This window comes from the organism of the source record quoted next, unplaced genomic scaffold (genome assembly GCF_019419815.1).
Source record: "Pyrus x bretschneideri cultivar Hongxiangsu unplaced genomic scaffold, Pyrus_bretschneideri_v1 Contig17, whole genome shotgun sequence".
NCBI classification, from domain to species: Eukaryota; Viridiplantae; Streptophyta; class Magnoliopsida; order Rosales; family Rosaceae; genus Pyrus; species Pyrus x bretschneideri.
This window is the reverse complement of record NW_025999468.1, coordinates 4,503,101-4,526,872: the sequence shown is the minus strand read 5'-3', so window position 1 is coordinate 4,526,872 and position 23,772 is coordinate 4,503,101. Positions and strand designations below refer to the sequence as shown.

The 23,772-nt window shown below is 36.7% G+C and overlaps 1 protein-coding gene across 1 annotated transcript; it reads left to right on the top strand.

The window, feature by feature from the left end:
• Positions 1-645: 645 nt before the first annotated feature.
• Positions 646-8,167, top strand: LOC125476103 (oligopeptide transporter 2-like). The gene is made up of 6 exons (XM_048581827.1): positions 646-1,191; positions 1,314-1,411; positions 3,894-4,457; positions 4,812-5,064; positions 5,309-5,491; positions 7,547-8,167. The coding sequence occupies exons 1-6, from the start codon at positions 676-678 to the stop codon at positions 8,165-8,167; spliced, it is 2,235 nt and encodes a 744-aa protein (XP_048437784.1). The 5' UTR covers positions 646-675.
• Positions 8,168-23,772: the final 15,605 nt, after the last annotated feature.

Here is a 23,772-nt window from a genome sequence, read left to right as displayed (position 1 = left end):
TTACAAAATTCATTGCTTTGAATTCGAATTTTGATCTCCTTCCATACTTCACAAGCAACAGCTAGTTTTGAACTCCATTTACTAGCCTCATGAATAATTTCATAACCCTCACGAGCAAGATCACATCCCTCATTACGAGTTTGTGCACATACTTCTAGAGCTACTCGATTAGCTGCGGCACCGGTGCATTTCCCCAAGGGTGTCCTAAAGTTCCGTCAACAAATTGTAGTAAAGAATCATCTCCAATCTCGGTCAGAGCAGGTATATTCATTAATTTAGTTTGCTTCATTTTTCTTCTAAAAAGGAACCACGCATAAAGAAATATATAATAAATAACTCAATATTAATATCTTTGTTAGCTTCCTTAGTATACCTTAATCATAGATTAATAAAGTATCGACATATTGTCCACATCAAACCAATTTAATTAATTTTGCAATCAGCACAACACGCTTCTATGTATTTCTTGTCAATACCTCCAATTCCACTTGACGTACCCGGCCGGCAACGAAATGTCGTTGACAAAAAATCCAAAATCATAAAATTGTAAACCAACTGTAAAAACACTTATTAAAACCCTTCATTTCAATTCATACGTTCACCATCCAAACCCTTGACACACATACATTCACCATTCAAAAAAACCTCTCTACTCTCCCTCCCTCTCTCTTCCCCATGGACACCCCAGCCACCGCCTTAGAAGTGGAGGCCGCTGCTATAACCGAGATCGAGGAGGAGGACAAGAACGGTGATGACGTGTCATCGGTCGAGCAGGTCCGTCTAACGGTTTCCAACCAAGACGACAGTTCCCTCCCTGTATGGACGTTCCGTATGTGGACTATAGGCATATTCTCGTGCTTCCTCCTCTCATTCCTCAACACCTTCTTCTCGTACCGCACGGAGCCGCTCGTGATATCAATGATTTCCGTGCAGGTGGCAAGTCTGCCGATCGGGAGGTTCATGGCTAGGACGCTGCCGAGGAGAAAGTTTTGGATTGGTGGGAAGTCATTCTCGTTGAACCCGGGAGAATTTAACATAAAAGAGCACGTGCTGATTTCGATATTTGCAAACGCCGGATCTGGGTTTGGGAATGGACCGGCGTATGCGGTTGGTATTGTGAATATAATCAAAGCGTTTTACGGTAGGAAGATATCCTTCTTTGCAAGTTGGGCACTTGTGATTACAACACAGGTACGTACGTAATGCATGCATGCACGCAGAAATTACTAGTAATTAACTACAATATTAAGCATACTTGTGGGGGAGAGAGAGAGAGTGTTAAATGCTAAATTTATGGTAAATAAATACTGCAGGTATTGGGGTATGGGTGGGCTGGTATTATCAGAAAGTACGTGGTGGATCCGGCGGGGATGTGGTGGCCTAGTAGTCTCGTTCAGGTTTCTTTGTTCAGGTAATTTATCATAAAACGAATAATAATGTTATTCTTATCATATTATTATATCATAATCTTACATCACTTTATGTGGTGGCTGAGTTGGATATGCCACCTCACTTAATTACAGTATACTTGAATTTCCATATAAATTTTATTAATTTTAATTAGTTTTTGTTCGGAAACAAATATTAGATTGAATTAAGGGAGTTTTAATGAAAATGCCGCGGTACTGTTAACTTTAACGAAAAACCACATTTTTACACTAAAAAGTCAAACATGGTACTATTCACTTTACCCTTTATTATGTCCTTATCGTTAAAACTCAAAGTTTTCAAGCCATTTTCATTAGTTTTCCTTTGAATTAAAACACTTCAATTTTCATATTCTTGCATCCCTCATCCAGTTGTCCTCAAATACTCTTTTTGTCATCCCAATATCCTCTCCCTCCTTAAAGTTCCTCTAATTGTCTTGTGCTTCTTCATCCTTCTTCCTCCTCTTTTCCAGAGCAAATAGAAAGAACATTAAAAAAAAAACAAAAAACAAAAACAAAAGGCCAATCGAAAGGAAAGAAAAACCATAACTAATTTCAATAATTGGCGAGCAACTGCAGCATAAATCTAAGGATTTTTCAAGAACAGTGACCCCATAACCTTCAATCTGATAGAAAACTTGTTCCTTTTGACTCCTTCATCAAATTTTTAAAGATGCATATAAAGTCATTGTTCAATGAAACGATTAGCTAACCCATATTTTATGACAATAAAAAGGAAAACAAATACGATCAGTTAGAAACCAAAAAAAATTTGACAAAAAAATGGAGGTTGCAGGATGCTGAAGAGGAAGGAGGGATGAGATTGGGGTGAGAGGGACGAAAGGAGATGGAGTGGAAAACAAAGCGTCAGACCTAATCAATTCTAATTAGGGTGTTTTAATTATTAATTTTTTTAAAAAGAATAAGTGTGTTAATTATAGTAATAATAAAACTAAAACTAAAGATGTGGCATGTCCAAGTAAGTTGCCACATAAGTTGGTATAGAAATTATGGTATAATAATATGATAAGAATAGCATTACTCTACAATGAAATTATAATTTCAATTCTCTGTGAGACAGACTCACAAATTAATCATGATTAATTCTTGCGTTCGTTAAATCAAACCCAAAAAATGCACCAAGAATGTGAAAGAGAAAATAAGTGTGCACAACTCATTTCCTTAGAAAAATATACTCAAGGAAAATGCTTTGCAAGGTTATAACATATGTGTATACAATTTGTTATATTTCCATAATAATTCTATGAAAATAAAGAGTTTACAAATTAATTTGGTACGTACATTCATAATGGATTGACATGTAATGGAAACCAAAGATATTAAAGAGACTATATTTTTGCACCACAACTACATATTATATGATGAAACAACTAGTTGTATGCATTATTTATCACAAGAATATAATTTATCTAAATAATGCATAAATTTACAAGAATACAAATTTAGTGATTCAAATCATTCTGTATTCCATTATTGATTAACAATTTATACGATTAACAATTCTGTATTCCATTCTTTAACTTTTAAAAGGAATTTTGTATTTTTAAATTTTTTTGATATGTACTCCATTATTGATTAACAATTTATAGGATAAAAAAATTATATGTTTGTAATGTTTAAATATACTGGTAATGTAAAGTATATTAATTAGTGGTAGTACCTAAAGTTAAACAATATATATATATATATATATATATATATATATATATAGCTTTTAAGGTAAGAGATCTCTAGTTTTTTAGATGGGGATTAGTTGTGGGGCACAAAGGATACCGAATTTCAATGATTTAATCTGTCTATTTTTTAAGTTGTACCTCATAGATTATTCTTGCAAAATATTAGCCAAATCGGAAATATTTGAGGCATCTAATTGAGTTTAAAAAATAGACAAACATTGTGGTCTAAGAAACATTTAAATTTCATCGCGACAATTGAATGGGCAAAGGTTTGGATTGAATTAAATTTTTACAAGGATGATTTATGAATTGAGATTTACAACATGTGGCTACCTAGTTTATTTTTTGTTTGTGGTATTCCTGTCAGTTTGTACTTAAGCTGTATTCTTCCCAACTTGTACTGTAAGTAGGTCTTTAGTTTAACTTTCATGAACGACAATTTTTTACACTAATTTACTATGCTTGACCCACTATGGTTTAACCCAAATCATCTATTCCTTAGTATAAATACATTGTTATATCTGAATTACTAAAAAAATTGTATATAAATTTGTAGCCAGCTAGTTTATATATATATATATATTTTTTTTTTTTTTTTTTTGCTTCAGCTCCTAATTGATGTTCATATTCCTTTAAAACAATTAACCTAATTAAGGAAGCGAAATATTAATCTAGCAATATCAATGTATTTTATTTCAGTTTTAAGACAATACATATTTATGAATGGATATTTGACTTTGATTTGCGTACAATATGCATGAACATGAAGGGCTCTGCATGAGAAAGACAAAAATCGAATGTCCAGAGGGAAATTCTTTTTGATAGCACTGGTATGCAGCTTCTCTTGGTACGCAGTGCCGGGCTACCTCTTCACAACTCTCTCAATAATTTCATGGATTTGTTGGATTTACCCTAAGTCCATAAGAGCTCAGCAAATCGGCTCAGGCTACCGTGGACTTGGCCTTGGGTCATTCACCCTAGATTGGTCGGTCATATCCTCCTACTTGGGGAGCCCATTGATCAGCCCCTTCTTTGCCATTGCCAACGTCACTGTCGGATACATCGTCATCATGTATGTCATCATTCCGATTGCCTACTGGAGGCTCAACTTGTACAACGCAAAAAATTTTGCAATCTTCTCTTCGCACTTGTTTGATTCCGACGGCCAAATATATAATGTCAAAGGAATTGTGAATGACCAGTTTCAGATTGACATGCCTGCCTATGAAAAACAAGGATACATAAACTTGAGTGTATTCTTTGCCCTAACATATGGTCTTGGTTTTGCTGCTGTTATATCAACCCTCACACATGTGGCTCTATTCAATGGAAGGTGCGTGAATAGTGAATACCTGCATAACATGTTCATATAACGCACCTAAGCAAAAGATCAAAATCCAAATTCAATTTTAATGCTTAATTATATTAATAATTTATTTATAAAAATGTTAATCTAATTTTTTTTTTCTTTTTAAGTTGATGTTTCACCATAAGATGAATTAGTACAATGAGGAGTAATTTAGCTTCTAATAAGGACATACAAGGTTCCCTACGCTTCTGTTGAACTCAAACTTTCAACAATTTTTTATTTATTTTGTTAAAAAAATAAAAAATTTATTTATTTCTGGGTAATAAAATGCTACTAGTTATTATTGTGGCAGTAATATGAATGATATTCTTCTAACAGGGACATATATGAACGATACCAATCGTCATATAGTGGAAAGATAGATATACATACCAAATTAATGAGGAAATACAGGGACATACCCAGCTGGTGGTTTCATGTTTTGCTTGTGGTGTCGTTCGTATTCTCTCTAGCATTGTGCATTTTCATGAAGGATGAGGTGCAAATGCCATGGTGGGGACTCGTTTTTGCAGCAGGAATTGCATTGATTTTCACACTTCCAATCAGCATAATAACTGCCACAACAAATGTGGTAAGTTTGCAGCTCTTGAACCTCCTCCTTTCGCTCACACTTGGTTGAGACCCATATATATTAGAGATTGCGTCAACCTGGTCTATTTAGTGTGTCTATAAATAGCATTACTTGAAAAATAATGTTAAGCTATTCGATTTGGAGTGCAGATGTTTAAATGGTGAGTGTCACACACCCCGTATCTATAATTGATAATTTAAGATCATGAATCTCTAAGAATCTTATCCCTTTTCTAATTTTTTAGACACCAGGACTAAACATCATCACGGAGTACGTCATGGGTTTGATACTACCTGGATATCCGATAGCCAATGTATGCTTCAAAACTTATGGATACATAAGTATGTCACAGGCAATTTCATTTTTGAGTGATTTTAAGTTAGGCCATTACATGAAGATTCCTCCCATCTCCATGTTCGTAGTTCAGGTATGTTCATATTCTTCTCCCTTTACATTTTAGTTATTGGATACGATCATACTATAAATTAATTAAAAATGTAACTCATATCTTATTCTTTGAATTATAGCTAGTACCTAACTTAATATTAATGTATTCCAGTTATTCAAACTAAATGACCTCAATTAGCTTGTAATATTATAATATATATGGGTAAATTACACAAAACTGCCTTCACTATGGGTCGAACGACACTATCATACCTCATCTTTTAAAAATGACAATGTCATACCTCATCTTATGAATTTGTGCCAATGTCAGACATCTATCAGTTTTTCTGTTAATTTCTTTGTTAAGTGCTGACGTGGCTAAAGACAGAGCCCACTCATTAATCCAATTGGATTTAATAATAATTAAATATTAAAAAAATTAAAAAATATTTTTCTTTTATGTAAAATTGTGGGATCCACATCTACAAATCCTTCCCTACCTGTCCCCCCCTCCAACCTACTTCCACCATCCTCTCTCTCTCGCCTCTCTCTCTTCTTTCTCCTTGCAACCTGCATCCCTAAAATCCCAAAACCTAGAAACCCTTCCCACTCGTCCCTCCCCCCCCCCCCAACCTTCCTCCACCACCCACCCTCTTCGATGCCAAGGAGGCCGACGATGGCTTCACCCGTAGCTCCTCGAGTTGGTCCCTATTCATGTACCAAAAAAAAAAAAAAAAAAAAAAAAAAAAAAAAAAAAAAAACCAGTTCATCTTCCCCACCCAAGCCCACTCCCAAATCAGACACACCCCTTTTGCCCACCCGGGCCCACCGCCAAATCAGAGAAACTCCTTCTCTCTCTCTCTAATCCCTAGCCCCAAATCAGAGACACTCCATCTCTCTCTCTCTCTAGACATAACTACAAATAACCTCATTAAGAGATAAAACTAATCCTCCTAATCCCTGGACCATCTAGATAGGAAGGGTGAGGTCAAAGTCGAACAGGGCCGCCTTCTCGAGATTTGGGAGGTTTGATGAGATTTTGGGTTTTGAGATTTGTAATGGGTTTTGGGATTTTGGGGATGCATGTTGCCTAGAGAGAAAGGAGAGAGATGTGTGTGAGAGAGAGAGAGGGTGAGTGGCGGAGGAAGGTTGGGGGGAACAGGTGGGAAGGGTTTCTGGTGGGGAAAAGGGGATCTGGGTTTTGGGGAGGGGGGACTGGGGTTGATGGGAGAAGGGGATCTGGGTTTTTGGGGAAGGGGAACATAGGTTGATGGGTGTTTTTTTGTTTTTTGTTTTTGTTTTTGTTTTTGTTTTTAATATTTAGTTAATATTTAATTAAAATTTTAATAGAAAGTGGGCTCCGAATCAAGTCACATCAGCATTTAACTAAGAAATTCACTGCCAAGCTAATAGAAGGTATAACATTTGACCAAATTCTAAAGATGAGGTATGACATTGTCAATTTTAAAAGATGAGGTATGATAGTGTCGTGAAACCCATAGTTGAGGTATTTTTTGTCATTTACTTTGTATATATAGGAAAGTGTTATTGGCACTTCAAAAATCTTATTCTATACTCCTCACAAGTGTATTTTTCTTTCCCAATATAGAAAATTTGGAGTATAGAATGAGATTTTTGGAGTGCTAATAACAATTCCACATATATATATATATATAATATGAACAACCAATTTGTACCATCTGATCAGCAAACAACTCTCCACAACATGCACATATGTATAAAATATGAACTACCAATTTGTACCATCTGATCAGCAAACAACTCTCCACAACATGCACATACAATATATTATAACATGAATTAGATGCGTGTGTTTAAAGTGGTATTAAATTTGCCAATAAAAAAAAGTGGTATTGAATTCTGAATGAGAGTGATTAACTATAGTATCATATACAAATCTAGTAAGAATGTGGATATTGATTTTTTTTTTTTTCTTTCTAAATTTTATTATTAAAGATAGGGTTAAAAACTATTACAATAATTTAATAGAGGAAAAGTTTCTAACCCGGGATGCATGAGAAGCTGCTATCTTTTCACTATGAATTTATAATTTTCTTTTCCTGCCATTATAAAGTGCATAGGAACTATAGTAGCCGGAACAGTCAATATTGGGACAGCATGGTGGCTGCTAACTACAGTGGAAAACATATGCAATACTGACTTACTCCCTGACACTAGTCCTTGGACTTGTCCTAATGATAGTGTCTTCTTCACTGCATCTGTGATTTGGGGTCTGGTTGGACCGAGACGAATCTTCGGCTCTCTCGGACTCTACGGAGGACTCAACTGGTTCTTCCTGGTAGGTGCACTCGGACCTGTCTTGGTATGGTTGTTGCACAAAGCTTTCCCTAGTCAGAAATGGATCCCCTACATCAACCTTCCAGTGCTTTTCGGAGCAACAGCTGTGATGCCACCAGCTACAACTGTGAACTTCAACAGCTGGATTGTGGTCGGAATCGTTTTCAATTACTTTGTTTTCAGATACAGAAAGAAGTGGTGGCAGAGGTACAATTATGTTCTTTCTGCTGCCCTAGATGCTGGAGTGGCTTTCATGGGGGTGCTTATATATATATGTTTAACCATAAACAATGTAAGCATTTCCTGGTGGGGTACAGCAGACCATGACCACTGTATATTGTCTACTTGTCCAACTTCCAAGGGCATAGAACCCGGTCATGCTTGTGTATTCCCTTAAGCTACTAGCCTACTACATCGTATGCTGCTTTTGGATTTTGAAGTTGATTATATGCAAAAAGGTTCATTTGAAGGAAACGACGTTGTAAATAACAAAAAATGAATGAATGAATGAACCCCTTCTTCTATTTAAGTGTTGTCTTATAAGAATCTTATACATATATAAGATAGGTGAAAAGTCAAACCCTAATTTGCCCATTTGGGTACACTGCTAGATAGCCATTGCTAAAAGGTGGTGTGCTAATTTTAGGGTAGTGCTATTCACACATCCCATTTTACCTCTCACACACCCTTGTTAAATTTTTGTCCATTGATCTTTTTCAATTCATTCGATCCGATAACCAGAAATTGAGAAGGGTGTGTAAGCGGTAAAAATGAGTGTGTAGATAGCACCACCCTAATTTTATTTATATGAAACTAGATAATAATCTCTAAATAAGATCTATTTTTCAATAAAATTGGGTGTAAGATTAAATACCGATTTTGGTCCTTTAACTTCATATTCAAAGCCCCGACAAGGTTTTTACCGAGGTCCATGTATGTATCACTATCCTCTTATTTGTACGCTTCATTTCATTTTAATGAATATCGTACTTTTTTTCCTCAAAAAAAAAATCTAGCTAACAATTATTAACTTTTGTTTTTTTTATTTTGAGTATTATAAATAGATGAATTTTACTTAATGGTTTTTATCACAAATGATCATTGAGATTAACCAAACTCATCATTTTGGTCCTTAATTAAGTTTCAAAATCGATCAATCTGATCCTTGACATTTAATGCCGCACATCAATGTGACCCTTCCGTTAGAACTCTATCAATAATTCTGTTAGTTTGCTTATGTGGCATATATATAGGACCCACAAGTCCAACAATATAGTGCCACGGGGATTTTACAAAAACAAAAATTTAACTAATGCAAAATTCTAAAATCTGCAAAAGCAAAATAACAAAGAAGAAAAGAAATTAGAACCCACTCTCCAACCCATTTTCCTCATCTTCTTCCACCTGCCTATCTCTCCCAATAGCTACCATCACATCTTTTTTCCTCCACTGCGCGCCTCCTCCACAATCCGACGGCCAGTTTCTTTTTCCAATCAATCCATTCATTCTTAATGGACAAAAAAATAATTTATTCTTAACATTTTTCGATTGAATTCGAATTCAAATTCAAACCCTAGCGTCGCAAACCCTAAAGAGAACAGACTTCAAGTTTACCAGTAATCTTTTATCTGGGTAGATGGCGGATCTCGAAAATAGGCTCGACTTGGTAGGTAAGCCCAAAGCCACCTTCTTCTTTAATCCGAGAAACCGGTGCTCGAAACTTCGATAAATCCCAATCATTCTCGACGGTCAAGCAAAGACTGTGGAAATCAATGGCCCTGTCAAAATCCCTAGCAGTTGCTGGGTATCGATGATATTCTGGTGATATTAGAATTGTAAAAAATAATTCTTTCTTTTCTCCCTTTTTGTTTTTTTTTTCTTTTTTCTTTTATAGATTTTTAGAATTTTGAAATGGTTTTTTTTTTTTTAATCCACATGGCATATATTATGGGACTTGTGGGTCCTATATGTGTGCCTCATAAGCAAACTAACCGAATTATTAACGGAGTTTTAACGGAATGACAACATTGGTGTACGACAGTGAATGACAAGGACTAGATTGATAGATTTTGAAACTCATAGATCAAAATGATGAGTTTGATTAATCTACCATTTGTGATAAAAACCCTTTACTTAATGTGTATTCAATATAGGTAAAAAAAATTGCAATGTGCTATTAAATATCATGCATTTTTTTTCATAAAAAACAAACTTTATCAACGTGGAGAGACTTAAAAAAAAAACGGGAGAAAAAGACTACCATAATGATAATGCTATATATACATATATTGCTTAAGTGGTAACAATATTGTTATAAACATTGTATTAAAGTGTGATTGTGTAAATTCTAGATTAGATTTGGTACTAGTTATTCTTCCCTATTGGGACTTGTATTCCTTGGAGGAGAATGATTCTTGCCTCCCTTATTACTATAAATAAAGGCATTGTGAAAGAGGAATAACACATCCTCTACACAACCCTACAAACATATCCCTCTCTACTCTCTTTCTGCTGCGCTTTCTCTTTCTTGTGGTCAGATAAAATAAGCCACAAATATGTGTCCACATATATATGTACATATAATTTGTGTACCTATGCATATGTACATAAATATATATACACACACACACACACACGTACTACATTAATAAAACCTTCTTTGTCAAACAAAAGAGGGTAAAAGATAATTTTGTCTTCTACAACAAAACAAAATCATGGGCAGTAATATAAATTCACACAAACTAAATTTTACATTTTTTGTTTAAAGCCTCACTCAAGAGTGATCCTAACATCTTCTAATTTTGAAAAATAAAATATAGGAAAAAACTTCTCTCTCTGATCCACATTCTTTTTTCTTCCCTTTCTCCTTTCTAGTTTAAAATAAAAATAAAAATTATTTTCACACACAAAGTGTGGGGCATATGCTAGTATATATATAAAAGGAGAGGGATTGCCATTTTTTGAAATTTATTTTTAAAAAAAATGGGAATTTGTGGAAATCATTCTACATCAAACTTCAACGATTCAAACCTCTATTTTGTAAGTCTCAATTTATAGATCATCCTTGCAAAAATTCAATTCAATCCAAAACTATTTGTCTATTTATATATCAAGATAAAATTTTAATGTTTTCTTAAAACAAAGTGTTCCTTAATTTCTTTGAACTTAATTAAATGCGTCAAATATTTCAAATTTGGGTAATATTTTGAAAGATGATCTATGCAGTGCAACTTGAAAATAGATGGTTCAGATTATTAAAGTTTTGATGAGATGGAGTGCCACAACTAATTCCCATTTTTGTAAAAAAAAATAAAAAACCAAAAAATGGGAATCCCTTCTCTTAAAGACTTCCTATATCTATAATACTCTTGTTAGAAACGTAGTTGGACTTGACTAACATTATAAGTGTGAATCTTCTATTGCGTATATATTATAAATTGATTAAGGAGTTGTAAGCGTGGATGACTACTTCCTATAAACAAGGATACATGGATGATATGCAGCAAATGATAACTGCTATCCACTACTTGGTAAAACTACAGGTAACTGATTTCCACGATAGATGGAAGTTAGACAAGCATGTGTCTATATAATCTAATTCCCTGTTCGTGAAGAATACGTTTTGAATATTAAGGGGTTCTATTGCCTTTGGAACATAAGGTCTTAAACGAGTAGAAGAATTGCATTTCTTTTTTAACATGGCTGCTTCAAGTATCACACATAGTCACACAAATGTAATTAATCTGAGATACTTGTTATACAATAGGTTTCTGCATTGGCAGTGTGCATGAACATTTGTTACATACTACAATATTGATGACAACATTTACATCTCTAAAGTTCAATGAAGGGAAAGGTGTTAGAGAGTGTATTATGAAGTTGGTGAACACTGCAGCCAAACCAAAGGATTTGAATGTTCCAGTTGATGAGGCTTTTGTGGTCCATATGGCATTGACTTCCCTGCCTTCATGTTATAACCAGCTGAAGGTTACTTGCAGTACACAGAATGAGAAATGGTCCATGGATGAACTAATTTCAATTGCTGCTCAAGAGGAATGCAGGCTTAAGCGCAATGCTGCAGCGAACTTTGTGCACATTGACAAAGGGAAGAAACCATTCTTCCATACTAGTAAGGCCCTTAAACTGATCTCCAATAGTAGTGCTACCATGACTCCATCTTTCTCCAAAGGGCTTGAGAATTATAAGGATATAATGGACAATATAAGGGTGTTTTTTTTTTTTGGCAAAAGACTTGGTCGCGTGAAAAGGGACAAAGAGAAACTCAAAGATCTGAAAATTAAGAAAGGTATTATGGTCAAAATTTTTGTGTGTTTTGAATCTAATCTTGTTGAAGTCCCTCCAAATTCTTGGTAGTTTGATACTGGTTGTTCGATTCACATCACCAATTCATTGCAGGGTTTCACAAGAAGAGGTACAACAACGAGAAATGAAGTGTTTGAAGTCTATGTTGGCAATGTGAATAAAGTGGTTGTGGAAGCAATAGGCGACTTCAAGCTCATGTTATCCAGTAGCTTTGTTTTAGATTTAGTTGATTTTTTTTATGTACCTTCATTTAGAAGGAATTTACTTTCATTTTTGAAACTTGTAAAAACTGGCTTTGCTTTCGATGGAGACAACGAAAGTGTCAAGATTTACATGAAAAGTAATCCAAGAGTTGTACTTGGAGTTTGCTTTTTATTTAATGAATTGTGGCATGTACTTTGTTCGATTTGCAATGAAAGTGTTTGTTTTAACACTGAATCATCTACATCAACTAAAAGACTTGCTTGAAATGAAAAATCTTCCTTGCTTTGGCATAGGAGATTAAGGCACATATCTAAAACAAGAATGGATTGCATGATTAAGGATAAAATTTTGCCTGCTTTGGATTTCTCAAATTTCGAAAGTTTCATTGAGTGTTTTAAAGGGAAGATGATTAAAACTAAGAAAAAGACTTTAGTTAGAAGTCAAAAACTATTGGAGATTATCCATTTTGATATTTGTGGACCCTTCCCAACTAAAACAATCTGTGGAAATATTTATTTCGTAACATTTATTGAAGATTATTCCAGATTTTCATACCTTTATTTAATTTCAAAAAATTTTGAGTGTTAAATTGTTTCAGAGTATTTAAAACTGAAGTAAAGAAACAATTGGAATTGTCCATTAAAATTCTAAAGTCCGACAGGGGAGGCGAATGCTATGGGAAGTACATTGAGGCAGGTCTATCTAAAGGGCCTTTGGCTTTATATTTAGAAGGGTGTGGTATTTAAGCACAGTATACTACTCTAGGCACACCACAACAAAATGACATTGCTAAGAGGAGAAATAAAACACTGATTGAAATGGTTAGAAACATGATGAGTTGTTCAACACTTCGACAGTTCTTATGGGGTGAAGCCGTGAAAATGTCGAACTACATACTGAACTGAGTTCCTAGCAAGTCAGTTTGTAAAGCTCTTTTTGAATTATGGACAGGGAGAAAGCCAAGTTTAAATCACATGCATGTTTGGGGTTGTAGTGTAGAAGCCAAGATAAGATGTATAATCCTACTAAAAAGAAATTGGATTTGAGGACAGTTTCTTGTCGTTTTGTAGGATTTCTTGAGAAATCAAAGGGATACAGATTTTATGCATCAAATCTCTCAAATAGAATTTTTGAGTCCAACGCTGCCAAGTTTATTGAAGATAAAGAAGCATCGAGTAATTTTCAAGCAGCATCAGTCTTGGAATTTGAAGATCAAGGTGATATAAGTGTGGGAAAAAGTCACGGGGAAACTTTTGATTCTCAACAACCTATGGTTGAATTTCAGATTGAAGATTTTGATTTGCAAAGTAGCACACCTATTACAAATGTCAACACACCTATTAGCATTGTTAATGCAGCTTCTACTTCATCACATGCTTCAACTAGTCAACCATTACAAGCATATGTAAATGAAAGAAGGGTGATGCCACAAAGAGTTAGGAGGTCAACAATTCCAAGTGATTATTTTATGTATTTTCAAGAAGTAGATATGAATGAAGGCATATCGGATGATCCTGTCACTTATCAAGAAGCTATGAGTAGTTCTCAATCTAAATTATGGCAGGAAGCAATGAATGATGAGCTGAAATCCATGCAAACAAATAATGTTTGAAGTTTAGTTCAAGCACCAAATGATATCAAGGTAGTGGGTTACAAATGGGTGTTTAAAACCAAGATGGATTCGACTGGAAAAACTGAGAGGCACAAAGCCAGGCTAGTGGCTAAGGGTTATACTCAAATTAAGGGAGTGGATTATTCAGAAACTTTCTCTCATGTATCAACTAAAGATTCATTTCGAATTGTAGTGGCTTTCATGGCTCTTTACAACCTTGAATTGCACCAGATGGATGTAAAGCAGCTTTCTTGAATGGTGATTCAGAGGAAGATATTTATATGGAATAGCCTATTGGTTTCATTAAAGAAAGTGAGGAGAACATGGTTTGTAAGTTGAACAAATCGTTGTATGACTTGAAACAAGCCTCGAGACAATGGTTCTTGAAATTTGATGAAAAGGTGACTTCTTTTGGTTTTTGTGAAAATAAGATTGATGATTGTATTTATCTCTAGGTCAATGGATCAATATTTATTTTGCTCATGCTTTATGTGGATGATATTCTCTTGGCAAGCAATGATCTTAATCTTGTGCTTGAAACTAAGAGATTATTGTCTAAGACCTTTGAGATGAAGGATATGGGAAATGCATCATATGTCCCTGGAATATAGATTAAAAAAGATAGGGCTCGAGGGTTGTTGGGGCTCTCACATAAGTCGTACATTGAAAAGGTGTTGCACATATTCAATATGCAAACTTGTGCCAATGGAGAAGTACCAATAGGAAAAGGAGACAGGTTGAATAAGTCTTATTGTCCGAGGAATGAAATTGAGAAACAAAGCATGTTCAATAAACTGTATGCATCCTTAGTAGGCAGCTTGATGTATGCACAAGTCTGCACTAGACCTGATTTGGTATTTGCCATTAGTGTGTTGGGAAGATATCAATCAAATCCAGGTGAACAACATTGGGTTGCAACAAAGAAAGTGTTAAGATACTTGAAAAGGACAAAATCTTTTATGTTGGTTTACAAGAAAGTAGAGAACTTGGAACTAGTTGGCTACACTGATGCTGACTTTGCAGGTTGCATGGATGACAGGAGATCCATAAGTGGTTACTTGTTCTTCTTAGCAGGAGCAACTATATCATGGAAGAGTGCTAAACAAAAGGGACTGGCCACATCAACCATGGAAGCTGAGTTTATAGCGTGTTTTGAAGCTACTAAGAAAGGCTTGTGGTTAAGAAATTTAACAGCTACATGGCTATTATAGATTCAATTTTGAGACCATTAATCATATACTGCGATAACAAAGCTGCATTATTTTTCTCTAAGAAAAACAAGAAGTTCGAGGCAACAAGGTTAATGGACATCAAATACCTATCGGTGAAGGAACATATGAGACAAGGCAAAATCGTGATTGAGCACATTGAAACAAATTTGATGATAGTTGATCCTCTGATTAAGTCGTTGGCAGTAGTAGCATTTAAGGACCATGCCACTAAGATGGGAATGCTTGAATTATTATAATTTGCTAAAGTGTGGAAGTGAGAAAAACTTACTGCAAGTCACATGTTTATTTCAATATGAATTTGAATGTCACTATGTTGTTTAACATCAAGACCTACTGAATTATACCTATTGACCCTAGTGGTTGTCTGAGTTGCTGATTGTATACATGTATATGTGTATTCTGGTGTTTTGATGATTGGACATGAATAATTCGAGAGTTGCAGTTCAGTGAATGTTTCAGGATCTTCCAAAAATGATCCATGAAATGAATGTTTTGAATGAATGAATGAATATAAATTCATTGATAAGTCTAAAGTTTCTTTCTACATATTGGTTTTCAGTATTTGTGGTTTCAGGGTGCTTGTGTTGTCTATAAAACATGTTTTTTCTGGATTTCAATACTTGAATTAATTATAGTAGTTGAAAGGAAGTTAGTAAGCGTGAAACTTGATGTGATCACATAAGGTATCAGTATTAAAAAAGGGCATGACTTTGATTATAATGTTTAGTCTATGTCCATGTGGGAGAATGTTAGAAACCTAGTCGGACTTGACTAACATTATAAGTATGAATCTTCTGTTGCTTATATATCATAAACTAATTAAAGAGTTAGTAAGCATGGATGACTATTTCCTATAAACAAGGATACGTGGATAATATGCAACAAATGGTAACTGTTATCCACTACTAGGTAAAACTGCAGGTAACTGATTTCTATGATAGATGGAAGTTGGACAAGCGTACATCTATATAATCTAATTCCCTGCTCGTGAAGAATACGTTCTAAATATTAAGGGGTTATATCACCTTTGGAACATAAGGTCTTAAACTATAACGACCCGTCCTCAAATATTACGGTTTTTATAATTTTAAGGCATGAATTTACGAAATGCCCTTCAAGGCAAAAACATTGACTTTTGTTGACCGTCTTGTCGTGTCACGTGAAATTCGTTTCCATGGTGTATCCTTGTATTACTCATCGCCATGAACGCGTAGGCACAAGCGTAATCAAATTTGGAGCTAAAACGAAGATTTTACGGAATTCGAAACATAGGTAATTTTCCAAGTAGGGATATTTTGCACTTTGGACCACTCCCGGGCTGACATGTGGCAATTTTTCCCCTATTTTATAGGGTGCTATTTTCTGGCCCGTGTATCTCTTTCCCTTTTTCTTCTTCTCTTACCTCTTTCATGTGCTTTATTTCTACAACAACAATGGCAACACCACACCCACACGCACGCAAGACCACAAACTCAGCCACCTCTGGTCCTTCGTCTGTCCTTGATCTTCCTTCTCTCTTCTTCCATGTCTGTGCATGCTGCACAAGAAAGCAGAAACCACATCTTGCCACTCCGGTGAACTTGACCCCACCAAGCATCCGTGAGCCTTGCAACCATAACCTCCCTCCTTATCTCTTCTCTATAGTCAAGCCACCACCACCACCATCGAACCAAGATCAAGACCAGTGGCCATTGCCATTGTTCATTGTCTTCTTCGGCGAGCTTCTCGATTTTCCGACTTGGGGAACAAAGAAAGTAAGAAACCCAGTTTACCGACGAAGGTCCGATGACTTTAGAGCGATTTTATGGCCAACCCCAGCCACGGCCAAGAACACCAATGGTGTGTCGATGGGAAGTGATCTCGTCCTCTCTAGTTCAAGTGGCTCCCAGGTAGTGGAATATCAGCTAATGGACTCCTTCTTAAATTGCATGTTTTTTATAAAATATTAGGCTTGCATTCACAAAAAGCATGATTTCATGATTTTACGTTTTATGCATTATCTTTGATTTATCAAATTATGTTTTACAAAAGGTTATGAATTATTAGATTTATGCATATTATATTATGGATTTATGAATATGAATTATTATGGTTTATGAATTGATGCTTTGAGCTTTTGAGCCCCGGTGATTTGATATGAGCTTTTGAGATACGTTTTCGGTGCTTATCTAGCAGGTTATCATACAGCAGATACACATAACACGAGTATGTAGACATCTATGGCCATAGTGTCACATCCCGACCCGAGCTCCCCACATCCCGGGCTCAACTCTACCGTAGCACGATATTGTCCGCTTTAGGCCCCAACCACGCCCTCACGGTTTTGTTTCTAAGAACTCACACGAGAACTTCCCAGTGGGTCACCCATCTTAGGAATGCTCTCGTCTGAACTGGCTTAACTTCGGAGTTCCGATGGAATCCGAAGCAGTGAGTTCCTAAAAGGCCTCGTGTTATATGGAGGTGGTTATGTACATATAAGGCATAGAGGATCATCTCCCCTGAGTGATGTGGGATCTAACAATCTACTCCCCTTAGGGGCCCAACGTCCTTGTCGGCACACTTTCGACAAGGGGCTGGCACTGATACCAAATTGTCACATCCTGGGCTCGACTCTATCATAGCACGATATTATCCGCTTTAGGCCCCGACCACGCCCTCACGGTTTTATTTCTGGGAACTCACACGAGAACTTCCCAGTGGGTCACCCATCCTAAGAATGCTCTCACCTAAACTCGCTTAATTCGTAGTTCGGATGAAATTTGAAGCCAGTGAGTTCCCAAAAGGCTTCATTCTATGTGGAGGTGGGCATGTATAAATAAGGCATAGATGATCATCTCCCCTGGGCAATGTAGGATCTAATACATTGGACACAGATAAGGATATTTATGACATACTCCTAGCTTCACTGGCAAAACCAGTGTCAGATAGCTTCACTAGCCACGGCTAGTGTCGGTGTGTTATGCTATATTTTCTTCTATGGCGTAACCCAGAGTTGTACAGCTTCACCTTCGGGTGATGGGGTCTACCATGTTTCTTCACTGGCGTAACCGAGTGTCGTATAGTTTCACATTCGAGTAATGGTTATGCCTTCAGGTGACTATGATACCCCTATTTGAGTACATCATTGATATGATCTACAGAGGTTTTGCGGATTTGCCTTCGGGCGACTATATTGCCATTACTGAGCACTGGTTTATATGTACATGTTTTATGAACGTTTTCACGGCATGTTAGAGTTTTCAGAAAACCTACTATGTAATACTATATATGTGTTTGCAAAACAGAGGGTTAATATGTTCATAAAGAAAATGGTTTTCTTATTATTATTAGTATTATTATTATAAACTTGGGTCCACTCACCCTTTGTTTTGCGCCCTCTTCAGGAGTTAGAGTTGAGGCACAAAATCCCGGCGTCATACCTAGAGGTGGGCAAGGGTTGGGCCGAGCCCAAATTTGGAGAGATCGAACCAGACCTGACCAGCTTAAAAAGGAAACGGGACGGGCTGGGCTGGATATTGCAAATCTGATCACTAAAACCGGACCTAACCAGCCCTGTTTCAAATGGGTCGATTCGGGACTGGTCTACGGGCCCTCTTATTTTTTAATTTTTTTTCCCAGTTTTGATTACCTCTCGGACTCACTCATTCTCCAGTCTAGTCACCACAAGGACATTATAGTCACCACAAGAAAACCAATTTCCATCTGCTCATCACAGATTTCCCTCGAATAACTTCTCTTGTAAGATCAACCAATTCTGATTCCAATCACCAGACCAAACCACTAACAAGATCGCAAGATTTTATCGCACTCATAAGTCACGAACAAAGGCAAAGATGTAGAAGATGGATGAACTGGTGATGATAGTTCCAGTTTACACGGTATAGATTACGTACCAGGCTAGAATGATCCCACTAAACGTCGTCTACGGTGACCCCAAAGGTGTCCCTCTCCACTAGACCTTTTATATAAACACTTCTACTCCCTTCAACAACGCTTATTGTGGCGATACCGGACTCACCTAAGTCAGGTAAATAACAAAATTTGATCATTTTGGGCAATTGGGATTTTGGGTTTGATTTTGTTGTTCTTGTTGAGATATGTTTGATTGATGTTTATTGGTGTTGAATGAATCGACAGATCAAAGCTGAGTATGACATATGTGGTGGCTTGTATAAGCAGATCGGAGACAGAGGCGTCCGAATAGAGAGAGAGACTGTGGAGAGAGAGATCGAGAGGAAGGAGATTGAGAATCGACAAATCCGAAAGGGAGAACTAAGGAGAGGAGACTCAGGAAAGTCTTCGAGAAGGTGTGAGAAAATAGAAGAGGAATGGGAAAATGTTACAAACGGGACGGTCTGGGTACCCATTTTTCTATACTTCTGGAACCGACCAGCCCCGCCCCGCCCCGTTTCTCTTATTAAAAATTTGAAACCGGCCCGTACCAGCCCCAATTTGCGGTTGTTGTGACAGCCCGTCTCGAATTATTCGTACCGTAGGTGTGAAATGATGATTTTGCCCTTGGAGGTTATTTGTCATTTTAGGTTGTTGTTTTGTTATGTTGAGGGTTGAATCTCCATGACACACACACACACTTACACCCACATCGTCTTCTCCAGTGCTCTCTCTCCCTATTACAGACTCTCTATCTCCCTTTCTCACTCGTACGAATGATACTCAAAACCCTTGCAAATGTGACAGATCGAGGTGGAAAATGGTACCTTTGTGTTTGTAAGGACCATACGAGTTCAACTATACCAAATTCAAGGAACTTAAAGCTTATAGGAAACTTAATGAGGTCCTTAGGAAGCTTGGAGTGGTTCGTTGGGTAGAATTAGATGTCGGGAAAGCTAGTTTTGAAGTTAGCCAGTTTTTTCGAATTTCTCCGGCGAGATCCTGTGATCTTTGAGGTTTCAAACAGGTGAGACCTATTCTGAGGACGAGCGCAGTCACTCAAGGCTCAGGAGTTATGACCCTTCCACATATCAGTGAGTGGGCTTTTGGTTTTCTGTATATACCTATATACTTGTGGTTTTTCCCAGAACATGAAATCGAATGTTTTATGTTTTAAAATGCCATGCATAGTGGTTACATATTTATTTATGCATGAGTAGTGGTGTGTGTGTATATATATATATGTTTAGTGTTGTGGACGCCCAAGTAAGTGCCAGTTAAGTTATAGTTTATGGTTGTGACGTAGTAGTTATGTGAGATGCATAGAAAGCTCATAGCCTGCACCTCTGGTGTTAGTGCTCCCGCCCAGAGTTAAGGCATAGTCATTCACGTGATGTTCATCTCCCGCACCATACACTCACCTTAGATCCAAGTTAGGTGCACAGTCTTGTTGTACATACCACTTTAGGTAGTTTTGACTCATAGGTGACCTGCGATTATTCACCCAGTCTTCACGTGATTGTAGCACTTGAGCGTATTTAATTACACACAATCCTGTCGTACATTCCACTTTAGGTGGTTCCGACTTGTGTGCAGGTAAAGTTAGTAAGATGTGGATTTGAGCTCTAGACTCAGCCGTATATGTCACATTAGGTGACTCTAGCTGACATGTTATTGGCATTGATTGATATTATCTGGGTTACTTACATTTTTATGTTGAGACATTCGACATGGCATATTTCTAAACATGTGTCGATATATGTATATGTTATACTTTTTGGGAAATTATATAGGTTTTACGGAAAGGGGTTAGAACTTTTGAGAAGTGTAATGTTTTTGTGAACCTTTGTTTTTGCCTACTCACACTTTCTGTTTTGCGCCCTTCTAGGTTCTAGTTTGGATAGCTCTTTTGGTGGCTTATGAGGAATCCACGGCATCCCTGATAGATTATCACCAGTGTATGACCACCTTTGGGTGTGTTTAGTTAGTATTCGTTCTTCTGGACTGCACTTAGGTTATTTGGCTCTGATTATGTTATCACACTCAAACTTGCATTTGTACTTTAACTAGATTGTTTAGTGGTTTGGTTTTTATTTATTCGTAATTTTATTATTATTTTTGCTTCCGCACTATGCACATGGCTATGTCACCCTCATGTGACGGCCAGCACGCCTTGATTTCGATCAGGGTGTGTCAGTTCCTATACCCCGTTTGCCCACCCCTAGTTAGGGCACTTCCGCATAGGTATTTCGAGTCTTCTCAATGTCGGACCCATTCCTTTATTCGTATCTTTTCATAGTAGTTCTTTCACATTATTCTTGATTAGTTATATGCTCTGAACACGTTTCCGCATTTGCGTATTTCTTTATATTTACATATTTTATTTGAATGCATGTTTAAAATGGCTTCATCCCCCTCAGGTGTCAGCCAACACGTGTCTACCCTGGTATATGGGGATATCGGGGTCGGGGCATGTCATAAACGAGTAGAAGAATTACATTTCATTTTGAACATGGATGCTTCAAGTATCACACATAGTCACACAAATGTAATCTGAGATACTTGTTATACAATAGGTTTCCGCATTGACAATATGCATGAGCATTTATTATGTACTACAAACTTGTAAAATTCAACAACTCCATATACATTAAAAAAAATATTATACTAGAAATTTATCTATATGCAAATATCAGTGTTCTAAAAATCGGGTTAGGTGGCCGCCTAGGCGCTAGGCGATAGAGTGCTGCTGCGACTTAGGCCAAATCGGGTAGGAGTTAGGCGCCCGCCTAGACCTAGACACTTTTTAGGCAATCTAGGCGGCCTGAGCGGCGGCCTAGACGCTGACCATGGCGGTAGTTTTTTTTTTTTTTTTTTTTTTTGGCTTTGGTTGTTGTAGGCGCGTTACATCTTTCCGTTTCACTCGCCGTCATATTTTTAGCAGAACATGGATGATCTATAGAGAAGAGGAATGATGGGAGAGAGAACAATTCAAATTGAAAATTGCACTCCATCGAAGGAGGAAAGTTACATGGCAAAATAGAAGAACAAACTAAAGTAGACGAAGAAGAAGTGAGAGAGGAGGAAGAGGATACAAAAAAGAAACCCCAAATAAAAGCTTTCCGCTTTCCAATGCGTCAAATGTGTTGGTGTGTGTTAATTTTGAAATTTTTACACTATTTTATGTCTGATATGGGATTGGGAGTCTCAATTTAGGACCTTGGGTTACGTGAGAGACATGGGATGAATCTTTGACGTGGCTCCACGGTTGGGAACCTTGGATGATGTGAGGGAGTGAGGTGGAGAGGCCACCATGTGGTTTAAAGAAAATGTTAAACACTAATTTTATTCAAAATATCTGATATTTATTATTATTATTTTTAAATTAAATTGTTTTATTTGGGAAATCCATCTTTTAGACCTTGAAAGTCTCTTTGAAGATCAGATTATATACTTGAAACTCTAACGTCACATATACTATTTTTTTGAAAAAAAAAATATATATATATATTTTTCATGTCTTTCTTATATATTACATAGTAAATTTAATTAACTTATATAATATATAATAAAATTTCTTAAATCCGTCTAGTCCGCCTAGGCTTTAGGCTCCAGTCCACTGCCCGACTGGCACCTAGCATCTTTTAGAACCTTGTTTTTTTGCATTTTATCATTTTTTATTATCTTACTCATGAATTTCATACAAATATAATTTTTTGTAAGTATCAATATGCACTTATTTACAAGATATATAAGCAATTTACCTAAATCTACCTAGGCGCCCGCCTAGACCCCGCCTAGCCACCAACATAGGCGTTAGGCGCCAGCTCGCCGCCCGACTAGCGCCTAGCATTTTTTAGAAATAACATATATTTTGTAAGTAAATTAATTTTGAATAAAAAAACATTTCTTTATTTTGTAAGTAATTTATTTTCTCTGTATGATTACATATTTATTGGGCACATTTTATTATTATGAGATATATTTACAAATAATAGGTAAATTAAGTTTGAATCAAATAACATTGCTTATGAATCAGCTATTGCCTCTTTTGTGTAGTATAACAAAAAGTTTATTCCTTATGATCTCCATGGGAGTTTGAATCAAATAACATTGCTTATGAATCAGCTATTGCCTCTACTTTTGTATAGTGTAACACAAAGTTTGTTCCTTATGATCTCCATGTGATTTGAATGAAGGGGCAGCGTGACTGTCTGAGAAACCGCGTTTAGCAGAGTCCTCATCATTCATTTGGTCCCAACCGTCGTCGAAGTTCTGTGCATAGCTCGAAGGATCGGACCGGAAACGGCCGCGGGGATTTCCAACACTTCTCTGCCTTGCGGTTGTATATCGTCTTAATCCTCTTATCCATGGAAGCTTCAACTTTATACGTCCCCAGCAAGAAAAAACACCTTCGTTTTTTCCTCTGGGAGATGGAATATTCTCCATGACTTGGTGCTTTTACCAATAACGGTTTCAATTTTCAAGTATTGGTCTCATAGACGTCCGTGCTGGCATGCACAAGCATTGATGACATTAGCGCACGTCATGCATCTGTGATGTTGCACGGGAAGATCAGGATTCAGAACCCTGGTAATGATTGTGCATTATCCTCCGTGATAACATGGCCTAGTGCAGACAAAAACCACCTAGTTCAGGCAGATGTGAGTGAAGATGCATACCGACTCCCTATGAGAACACGGCGTAGTGCAGATGGAAGCCACCAAGTTCAGGTGGATG